At 41.0% G+C, this 11,830-nt stretch overlaps 1 protein-coding gene across 1 annotated transcript in view; it reads left to right on the top strand.

Moving 5' to 3' along the window:
- The first annotated feature begins 10,492 nt into the window (after window positions 1-10,492).
- LOC133273573 (myosin-1B-like) overlaps window positions 10,493-11,830 on the top strand; it is a 32,671-nt gene continuing 31,333 nt past the window's right edge. The window contains exons 1-3 of the mRNA XM_061461908.1: window positions 10,493-10,696; window positions 10,794-10,937; window positions 11,031-11,187. Of these exons, the coding sequence (XP_061317892.1) occupies window positions 10,493-10,696; window positions 10,794-10,937; window positions 11,031-11,187 (505 nt within the window). The remainder of the gene's footprint in view (window positions 10,697-10,793; window positions 10,938-11,030; window positions 11,188-11,830) is intronic.

Genomic DNA, 11,830 nt, shown 5'->3' with positions numbered 1-11,830 from the left:
TGTGAAAAGTATTGCTATCAAGTTCCTTTTGGAAGAAAATAGAAAGATGGCACATCAGCATGCAACCTTTATACTATGTAGATAACCCTGTTTTCATGTGTGCCACAGACACAACAGCAGTAGAAAACCTCCTTGCTCAGAAACCCCCTTACCTGACAAAAAAACTGTTTGGGCTTTTGGAGGCCCCACTACTTGCTTTCGTGATGCTTTTTTTCCTGCCTTTGACTGAACCAGATCATCTTTTTTCAGGGAGTGTGCGGACTTCTAACTAAGTGTAGTCCAAACCATTACTGTCCACAGATGCAAACTTTATAAATAGTAGCTACCTTCTTTGAAAATAACTTACATTCCAGTGTAAAGATATGACTTCGCTTTCACACAGGCTCCTTCCTATCTACTTTGCAGGGTATGCAGAAAATGAAACCCTGAATTACAAAACATGGGCTGCAAAAGCCCATGGGCTGCAATAGCTCCAAGATGGTATCAGTACAGAAACCAAGGTTGACTTACCAACCTATCAACCTACCAGGGCAGCACAGCCACCTGGAGGAGTTTGTAAGCTTACTGGCTGCAGCATATAACATTATTCCTGTAGGACAGACAACACCTCATCACCCATGGATTTCAGCTGATGTGGTCAAAGGGCTGTGCAATGCTGTGGCAAGTACAGCAAACCTCCTCTGGCTGCTCAGTGCTGCAGGTCATACGTACACTTCAGCTGTGTCTAACAGGATGACTGTGAGGAGTTGTATCCTGAAGAACAGGATGGGCAACTGCTTTACTCTCTCTACCTGCCACATCTTGCAGACACCTTGCAATTCTGCCTTCTGTGTCTGAGGTAGTCTGATAGGTGGATACTGTCTTACTGAACAGACTACGGCAATACCATACTACGCCCATTACAAAGCAGTCCGTTGTAAGCCAAGTCTTACAACAAAACAGCAAAGAGGAAAAACATATCTGGTCTGAGCCAGCTGAGATGAGTATTCCCAAAACAGCAGATTCAGTATTTTCAATATGGGGAGGGAACTGATCCTTTTGCAAATGTGTTCTGCCTGTTAGAATTATTATCAAACCTTCATTAGATTGTGAGGGAAACAGGCTGATGGACTGAGGAATACACAGACAATACTGTGTATGTGAATACTGGTGTGTAAATTGGCTTTGTGAATAGAGTTGGTTTCTTCTGAAAAACTGTTAGCGACCAAAAACTGTTAGCGACCTAATTACGCTGACTGTGAAGCAGGACAAGACTAGAAAGCGAGGAGGAGGTTCTCTGCAAACCACTTGCTGGGAGATGAGTTACAGAGGTGCTGATAATTGCAAATGAGTGTCCTCAACTTACTCAACAATTTCCAATTTTACAAGCCTGGTCACAGGGCTCCAGTTCATACAGGAACGCTCTAGGCCTTTGGGAGGGATGAAAGGTACAAATGTCAGCCTGTCGTATTAAGGATTTTGTGCTTTTTGCCCTTTCCCTACATAATTTCTCTCTACGCCCCACTTTAATTATTCTTTTGAAATTAAACTTGTAGTTGTAAGTCCTGTAAATACGGGGAGAATGCATGTGGAATATTTAATAATGCGCAGAGTGTAGTTGCGTGATTCCACCACAGGGTATACACATGTGCTCTGTGGACATGTGCCTGCTGGGAATATACCTGTAACCTTGGTACAGGACCTGAGGGCACAGAGCTGCAGCAATCTTGCTGCTCTCAGGCTAAAAAATCCAGAATGTTACTTTCTCCTCTAAAATCCTGGGCTTGCTGAATTGCTGTCACAAGAGTATCCAGGCGTTCCTTCAAATGGCTTCAGCTGGGATGACAGGGAAGGGAGCTAAAAAAGGTTGGTGCAGGGTCTTTCCTGTTGAATGTGGAAGAAAAGGACCGAGATCTGTTTGTTTTAAAAACTAGAGAATTACAGCACATTTCACAAACGCCATAGTTTCCTGTATCTATCCTCCCAGATATTTTCATAACAAGGAGAGTAGCAGTGATTGAGAGAGCTGGATTCAGCTTGGATCCACAAAGATGCCATTGGAGAGCAGCTTTGGACTGAATGACTGGCCAGGTGGTGCTGAGTGGCCAAGAGCTGAGTAGACAAGAGTCTTGTGACATGTTGGTATTCATTAGTCAGTACATTAATGACTTAAAATAAAGTTAAGTTGTTTCATAACCTGTTAGCAGGCTCTACAGAGAAGGATGGCAAGGGTATGTGGGGCGTTAGGAAGGATGTGAGGTTACCTAAGGAGTGTGAGGACATGGGACCCATTGAGGCAGTACTGGATAGCTGTGCTGGCCTTTAACAGTATATAAATATAGCCGACGGAGCGAGCTTTCCCTCAAGCTGCTCCTGAGATTTGCTTCAGTTCAAGCCACTCTGGACACCCAGAGACACTTGTGTATCTGCAGCAACGATTATCAGGCTGCATCACTTCTCATAACTATCTCATATAACAACAGACACACATATAGCTTCTTTAAGAAAGATGATAGGCCTTCTCATATGGCTTTTAGATATTCATTAAGGCAATAACAGCTAGTTCCCCCTTCAGCCACCCTTTTTTTTCTTCTTCACTAGGTTTGTGGCATCATAGAATCATAGAATAGTTTGGGTTGGAAAGGACCTTAAGATCACCCAGTTCCAACCCCCCTGCCATGGGCAGGGACATTTCACACTAAACAATGTGGCATCCTTTTAAAAACACCGTTTCAATCAGTATGTTATAGCTGCTGTTGTGTCCCCAGATTCTACTTATTATTAGCTTCCACCTTTTCCCCAGTACAGGCACCAGGTTTACGGGGACACAGTTCCCTGAAACACTTCTTAAAAATTAACATTCTACTGGGCAATTTCCATATCTCCAAAACCAAGGCTCTTAGTAAGAGCTCACACACCACAGCCATTAGTTCAGCTATTACATCCCATGCCTTTTTTAAAATTTTGTGTAAATTCCATCTGGTCTTGGCCACTTGTTACTATTCATTTTGTCTATTTGGCAACAGGCAGGATGTAAAGTCATCATCATCAGTTTATTAGCTGAACAATTCTGGCATAGAAGTCAAGCTGTTTTTCTCCCAACGCCGTTTTTTTTCTTTACTGCTGCCACATAACATCCCAAGTAAACAATACAATTTGCTCTTGTACAAGGAGACGGCAGATGTGTGAGACCAGATATAAGTGGGAGCAAAAACTGTGTATTATTCAAATTGCTCCTGTCTCTTCTTCTGCTTTTTTTTTTTTGCCAGAATGGCCTGGGGAAAAAAAAAGAGTGCCAACATAAAAATGATGGCCTGTAAATCCATTTTTTTCTAGCTTGATTGCCTCAGGAAGGACAGAAGGAAGTAGAAGACCTGTCATTTGAGGGGAAATACCCCCACATCCCATGGGGTAATAAACAATTCTTGTCAATAACTTGCATAGAATAGGGACTGCTGGCAACTTTACATCTGCTGAAATTATGACCATATCATAGAACAACAAATTTAGGATACAGACCACCTTTTCCCCCAAAATACACAATATATATCAGTGACCATATTGCACCATTCAGTAGTTAGATGAAAGACATCTTTAATGACCATGTTCAGCATTACAACAGAAGCTGCTCTTGACTGGGGGTAGTAGACAGCTGTGAAAAAAAGCTCGCAAATATATTTTTAGAAAGGAATGCCTCAAAGATTATCATTAATTCTACTTGGCCTTGGTGCAGTGTCAAATTCATGCTCAGTGGTGCAGAAAATCAGCATATATGTTTATGTATTTTTAACCAGTTTAGATCAACTTTCTTTTACCCTTACATATATTATCTTTCAATTTTCATTAGAAAATAGTGTCTTTTAAAGTCAGGCTGAGAAGATGAACTTCTAGTACATATTTTCAAAGCTCAATACGTTTGTTTCCATTAAATGCAGGAACCCTGGCAAAATTAAAAAATGTATTTGAAGAACATACTAAAAAAGTCTGAAGAAGCAAAAGAAAAGTGCTAAACAAGACACATCCCAACTCCGCATATTGCAACACTAGACTTGAAGGATTCTGTTACCTAAATAGTAGGCATCATGGACACAATCCAAAACAAACAGGCAATGAGAACTCTGTAAATGCACCAAGAACATTCCCTAGATCAAGCCAACATGAAGCAATGACAACAATGCATCTGAAAATCCACCTCTTTCCGGATGGGGACCTGGGTCAATTCTATAAAGAGGTGATAAGACTTCATGGACTCTAAAGTTTTAATCATTTTCTGACCAATGTTCCTTCTGCCTTTAAACTAAATCTGCTTTGCCACCTCACCTCCTGTACAAAATAATCAAATAGTAAGAGCACTTACCCAAGCTGAGAGATACCTGCCAACTCTTCCTGTCGCTTGAGGAGTTCAGATCCCAAGCTGTTGTTCCTGTAGCTGTATGGCTCTCAGCAAGCTCACAGAATGTGCTTAAGCCCATGCAGGAATGCATGAACATTCTCAGTATTCCTCCTGAAGTACTGTTCTCCAAGAGAAAAGGAAAAAAAAAGAACAAGTCTACAGGAGTGCTTGGGACAGGAAAAGTAGGGTTACTGGTTAGGAAACCCATCTGTTTAGCTCTACATATTCAACCTTATTCAAAGATGTCTGCATACTTCATAGCAGGCAACCATTGATTAAATAGCATAAATGGACACCTCCTTGCCAGTGATACTACAGAGGTGTGGTTATCTCTCACTCTAGTTTACTTCTAACTCAGAACACTGAATTTTTCCTTCATGTCAGAGCACCTTCAAGAGAAATTATAGTTTCATTCTCTGCTTTCCTCATTGTAACTGTCTTGTAATTGAGTGATAAAGCTGCACACTAAATTAATAGCAATAAATGTGAAATTATGCCCAGGAGAAAAAAAATAATCCCATTTCTACACACAAAAATGGGTTCTAAGATGACCATTACTACTTAGAAGAGATCAGACAGATACAAATCTATTCCTCAGAAAACATTAACTTCTATGTTTGGTAATGGTTCAAAAAGCAAAATCAATTGGTTTACATTATCAGGAAAAGAATGGAGCACAAAGAGAAACTTTCACATGAGAAACTACTGCATGAGGCAGGAAAGGCTGTGGTGATCATGTACCCCAAAAGTAGAACAATGAACTGGGTAGGGCTTAGAGAAGGACAACAACAGTGAAAAAAGCAATGGGATCACTTCTGAATTAGTTATTATTAAGGAATATAAAAGCATGGGTGGAAAAGAGAGTAGAGAGGAAACAATGTTCCACTGTAGATTTTTCTAATTCATTTTTCAGATGGATAGCTCAGAAATAAAGTAGTTGTTCTTCATACATGCAATTAACCTACTGATACATGATGGTGTAAATGCTAAATGCTTACAGAGGACCAAAACTGACTGAATACATTAAAACCAATTTAATCTAAAGACATAACATCCGAATTGGGGATTCCTTGAACCATTAGATTTTGAAGGCTTACTCTGGGTAAGCTTCACTAAATGTGAACTCTGTTCTTATATTCTTTCCTGTACATCTGTCCTGGCCATGGCTGGGGACAGAACAAGGGTTTGAGGGACAAAACACAGCTGTTCTTACATTTTTGTCTAATGGGTATATGGGTTTAAGTGGCCCATGTCAGACGAATGAATTATATCTAGATATCTCAATAAAAGAGAGGAAAGTTGGAGGAAGAAAGCAGCTGATTTTAAGAGTCTTCAGTCCCACCTATTTTGTTGTGTAAAGCAATTTTGTGCTTTCTCTAATCAATAGCTCATATACTGAGACAAAGCAATAGAGAATAAAAACATGGGATGCAATTCATGTGACTAAAAATAGCCAACTGACACCATTTTAGACAGTCAAAATAGCCAACTGACACCATTTTAGACAGTCCTGTATTTGACAACAATAATTCACAACTACATTGTATCCCCCAAAGTTCTCAGAAAATGCTAATTTTGTATCAGCCTTTGTATCAGCCCTTATGCACCCAACATAATACCACTTAGACATCTACACTTTGAAGACACTTTTATTTCTACTCACCACCACCTTCATAACTAATTTCCAGTAGCTACCACCATTGCTAGTCCAGCCAGGTCAAAGATGAGGCCATTGAGCCCCAGGATAGAGAGTGAGATTATGCAAAGAGATACTTAAGAAAAGATTTAATAAGAAGATGGCAGAAGACAGGAAAGACCGTGGTGATCAGGTGCAGGGCTCAGCCAGACAGGCTCACAGTGACTGAACCTGTTTTACATGCAACCATTCCCTTTTATACCCTTTCCTGTTTACCTCCTCTTTGCTCCTCCCTGTCCCCCGCCCTTCCTCTGCACGTCCTCTTCTGGGTTTGTAAAGGTCTGCCAGCTCCTTCACCCACCCCAGCCCTGAGATCTCCCTTGGTTTTATCAGTCATGAAGTTCAGGTTGATCCTTCTGGAAGTGGCACCTGTAGTTTCGTGATAACCTATCAGTTAGTGCCACTAGTGAGGTTTGTTTCTTTTTGTTGTCTCCATGTTTGTTTTGTCAGATCTGTGTCTGTATATATTGTTCTGGTTCACCCTTCCACCTTAATTTCCCAACTGACAATGTTTCCTTGCCTGAATGCACATTTTCACATGCTCAACATGCCTTCAAGTAGTGTGACTGACCAGGTTTGGTTGTCATCACCTCCTCCCTTACTATTTGTCAGTCAGATTTGTGTCACACTATGTACTTGTTCATGGCTTTCTCTTTCCTACTGTCCTTGTGGTGTCAAAAAAGGCCCTTAACCAGATACTTTTAAAGAAGCAGACATTCTCCTTCCACATACAGTTACAGAACAAGCCAAAGTTATTCTGGTTTGACATTCAGCCTGCTCCATGACATCCTCTGCACAATAACGCAGTGGCACAAAAACCAAGCTCCTTCCTGCAGGCTGAGACCTTGAGTATGCCTGCAGGCCTCAAGTATTGTAAACCCACAGGCCAGGACTGCAAGCTTGTCTTGTGGTCCATAAGATAGCAGTTGTCTTTCTCTGACCCAAGCTTGCAGATTCTTCAGGCTTGTCACAATCCAATAGAGTGGTATAAAGGCATTTAATGAGAGAAAAATTCTGCCTTACTAGTCTTCCTCAGCATGTGCAGATAGGCAGAGAGGATAGGATGGGATATATGAAAATCATAGTCCATAAAGAAATAATTGTGCACAATTATAAAATAAATCATCTTGGAAGTCAGGAGCCAAGTGTTGCCTTATTTGTCATTATCAGAGCTGTCTTTGGGTTCTTCTGTCCTGGCACAGAGCAACGTGAAAAGAACAGGTCAGTGCAGCTGACTCCATACAACTTTAAACCAATCCTGTCTCTGATGAATTAGCACAGAGATTAGAGCTTCAACACATTTACCACTGAAGAGTAAAATATTATTGACCAAAAATAGAGTGCTTGAATGCTGCGTGGGCAGAAGGTTACGTATAAAGAGCCACCGCTGAAAGGACCCTTATTCTTTGTTACCTCAGCATCTCAGGGTAAGTCTAATTTGCTTGCTTCCTACTCTGACCATGACAACTCCACATCTTTGCAAAGAGGTGGAATATGTAGGGGCATTTTCTTCTCATTCCCCACTTCTAATTTTCCAGGTTGTGCTTTACATGCAATGTCAAGGTTATACGATCCAAACTACTCCAATATAGTGGTACAAACAGAAGAGCAATGACATGTCTTTCCTTGGAGGGCCCTTCTACAAGCTTTGCTACCTCCGAGTCCTATGAAAGGCACAGGAAAACTAACTCTGAAAGCAGTTGAAATTGACTGGGAATATACATGTAATCCATCTGATATTTTCCTAGGTGTTAGATTTGTTTTCAACAGATGACAGTAATGTCAGGAGCATAAGTTTTTCTGTGGAATTTGGTTCTAGCTCAAGAGTTGTAAAGTTCTGCGTAAAATTCAGCTGCTGGGACAGACTACACAAAGTGTATAAATGTTTGATAGAGCATACACTCAAGACAATGGACAGGTTTTGATTTAACTCTCTCTTTCATTTCTTTAACCATTCCACACAGATACTGAAAGCAGATTTCCTCCTGGGCTCTCTAAAGGTAAGGTTTTAACGAATAACATGTAGTTTTGCTAATCCTAAGCAATGAGTAAAGTCAATGGCAAAGGCAGATGGCAAGAGACTGTGTTCCAGAACCAGGTTCACTGCAAAGGACAAATGCTGTTTTAATCAATATGAGCATATTCACAGTTCTTGGTAGGAAACAGTCCACATATTGGGAAAGAGGAGTGACAGATACTCAAGCTTAGCCAAGAGGATGTAGGAGAGAGTGACAATAATGTCTTTATGTGGTGTAACCTGGGATTTATAGGTGATTAAAATCAACCCCTGCCACATGCACAGCTGCTGGAATCATGAAACTGAGGCTGTTGTCAGACAGGAGGCTCAAAGTACAGTTCAAGAAGGGTCTAAGCTTGTCCACCTTAAGTTTCCCCTGGGGTAAGTTCTAGAACATTATATGCTGACTTTGGCTTATCACACACATCCTGAAACCAGAACAAAGTTCAGGACAATCTTGTCTCCTGTCTGATAGATCTGTTTATGTACAAAATGTCACCTTCACAGAGAATTTAATATGCACTATTCCCTCCCAGTTTTTCTGGGACGGTTAGTGATTGACTGGGAGAGTTCACCAGAGACACAGAAGGAGCCTAATACCAAAAACTGCTCAGTGAAATTGGAGCTGAAAAGAATGGAAGTACACGTTATTCTCCCAGAGAATACCTTATTCTCTGTTCATGAATGTCCAAAGATTTAAATTTTACGCTATCTCCTATTGAAGACATACAGTAGCTTAACAGACTGTGGCTCTTGAGAAATACAACCTATTGGCATGTTCCGATACTCTGCTTAACCTTTTCATGGACACTGAAATAATTTCTCTCCTTGTTTCATGTTGCTTCTCTAGAAGCAGGATCATATAGGCAAAAAAAATGCTGGGCTGTATATACATAGAATAATAATTTCAAAGTTAAAGGTCCTGGATTCTGTGGCTTGAAATTAACGGCTCTTGAGACATGCAGCCCCTCTAAGTCCAGCGAGGTACATACCCCATAGCAAGTAGGCTTTGCTGAGAGAGATCAGCACTTCTACAGCAATGTGTCCAAAAGCAGCATTACAAATGCCTTCAGAGTCCCTTCATTGTTTCCTTGATTAAAACCACTCCATGCTGATTAAGTCAGTATTGCGATGCCTAGGAAGATACATCTGAGTTGTTCTATTCTGTCCCATTAACTTCTTTAATACCACAGTGTATCAAACAGCCAATGATGTATCAGGAGTTTTGGATTTTGCTATTTAGTGGATTTTTTTAGCCTGTATATTCCTTACCTGGGGAAGAACATTCTGGTAATGCTAGTTCCTGCCTACATCATTTCTGCCTCTGTTATTTCCAAATGCTCTTGAATTACCTACACCAGTCCACCTGAATGTAGCAACCAATAGCATCTATTTGTGTTGAAGAATTTTGAATTTTTACTAGATATTGGTGCCCATGGCAGGTGGGTAGGAACTAGATGACCTTAAGGTTCTTTCCAACCCTAACTATTCTATGATTCTATATGTAACATTAAATTGAGCATAAAGCAGTTTTCTGTAATATTTCTGCTACACAAATCCCTAGTTGAATGCCTGCTCCATCTTGGTACACATTTATTGTTTTTTTTTTATGATTTATAACCAATATTACTCCATATAATATGTTAAAGCTAAAAGGTACCTTGTTATTTAAATTCTTTGAAATATTATATCAGGTACTTTTTTACCTAGATAATGCTATGCCATTAATGATTACCTTCACCATACATTATATTCCTTTATTAGCTAATTTTGCCACAGATCTGAAAAGATGTTTTATATTTGGTTCATATGATAAACAGGTTTGGCTTTAAACAGATGATGATTGACCCTCACTATTTGTTCCAGCGCCAAACAGAAAATAGCTGAGCTTTCCTTGCTTGGTATTAAAATACAGAAAACAGAAGGGTGCCAAGAATACCTCCACCTAGAAATCATGTGTAAGAGCCAATCTGCTTAACTTACAGATCTTATTTATGTCTAGATTTTTAGCTATCTAATGAAACTATCTAAGTGGTTAGTGTACGTAGCTTTGAGAAGGATGTGACTGTGCAGCTGTGTGAATAGCAAATGAAGATACGGCAGGAGAGGCTTTGAAAGACTTCTAGCTTGAAGTCTCTGCCTTCGCTTCTGCACACAGGCGCATTATTTAAGGGTGATGCCTTTAAAGGCAATTTTTTTCTTTTTTGTAAACATCTCTGTCTACAAAAGGAACTTGCTTTATTAGGACTTCTTCAGATACTTAAAATTAAGGCAGAAATTAAGTGCCTTACATTGATTAGTCTCCTTCCTTTTAGTCATTGAACATACCCATTTTCTGGATAAATATAAATTAAAAATGCACAGGTTCTCTGAAACCTTTCTGAATTCCTCTAGAGCAACTCCAGCCATGAGTTCTGATGCAGAGATGGCAGTTTTTGGAGAAGCTGCTCCCTATTTACGGAAGACTGAGAAGGAGAGAATTGAAGCCCAGAACCGCCCATTTGATGCTAAGACAGCCTGTTTTGTAGTGGATGAAAAGCAAATGTATGTTAAAGCCACTATACAAAGTAGAGAAGGCGGCAAAGTCACAGTTAAAACATATGATGATACAGTAAGTGATACCAACAGCTACTCATGCATGACCATCTAGTCCAGGCAGTTCCCTCACTTAGATTTCTTCTCCTGTTGTTCTCTTCTGCTTTTCTCAGACTGTGACTGTAACTGATGACCAGGTCTTTCCCATGAACCCTCCCAAGTACGATAAAATCGAGGACATGGCCATGATGACCCACCTCCATGAACCCGCTGTGCTGTACAACCTCAAAGAGCGTTACGCAGCCTGGATGATCTACGTAAGTACCAGCAGCAGTCTTCCTCTGGGTAGCTGGGAGGAACTGCTCTGCCAGCCTAAGTGGAAGCCAACGTGCTATCTCCCTTCCCCACAGACCTACTCGGGTCTCTTCTGTGTCACCGTCAACCCCTACAAGTGGCTGCCGGTGTACAGCCAGCAGGTGGTAGCTGGTTACCGAGGCAAGAAGCGCCAGGAGGCCCCTCCACACATCTTCTCAATCTCTGACAATGCATATCAGTCCATGCTGACTGGTGAGTCTTTTGGCAAGAACAGGAAAATACTGATATACACAGGGTTACTGCTTGGTCAAGAAACATTTGAGAGTTCAGGCATCCTAGGTGGTGCTCTACTCAGTGCCTGTATGGAAACAGCTCCCATAACAAAGAGTCACAGAATCACAGACTGGTAGGTTGAAAGGGACCTCTGGAGATCATCTTAGTCAACTCCCTTGTTATGCAGATTCACCTAAAGCACGTGACATGGGATGAGTTTTGAACATCCCCAGAGAAGGAAGCTCTACAGCCTCTCTGGCAGCCTGTTACAGTGCTTTGTCTTCCTCATATTCAGATGGAACATTCAGTGTTTCAGTCTGTGCCTGCTGTCCCTTATCCTATCACTGGATAACAGCCTGGTACCATCCTCTTGACACCCACCCTTAAAATGTTTGCATGCATTGATAAGATCCCCTCTCAGTCATCTCTTCTCCAAGCTAAACAGGCCCAGGTCTCTCAGCCTTTCCTCGAAAGAGAGATGTTCCAGTTCCTTTATCAGCTTTGATTAAGGATCACTGGGCCCTCTTCAGTAGTTCCTTGTACTCGGAAGCCCAGAACTCCAGATGCAGCCTCAACAAAGCAGACTGAAGTCTAATGGAACAACTCAAGATTAGACTGCTTG

Source organism: Pezoporus flaviventris, unplaced genomic scaffold (assembly GCF_033815535.1).
Source record: "Pezoporus flaviventris isolate CSIRO_AGI_PZ_B2104156 unplaced genomic scaffold, CSIRO_AGI_Pfla_v1 ptg000034l, whole genome shotgun sequence".
Classification (NCBI taxonomy): Eukaryota; Metazoa; Chordata; class Aves; order Psittaciformes; family Psittacidae; genus Pezoporus; species Pezoporus flaviventris.
This window is presented reverse-complemented; position numbering and strand designations above follow the sequence as displayed.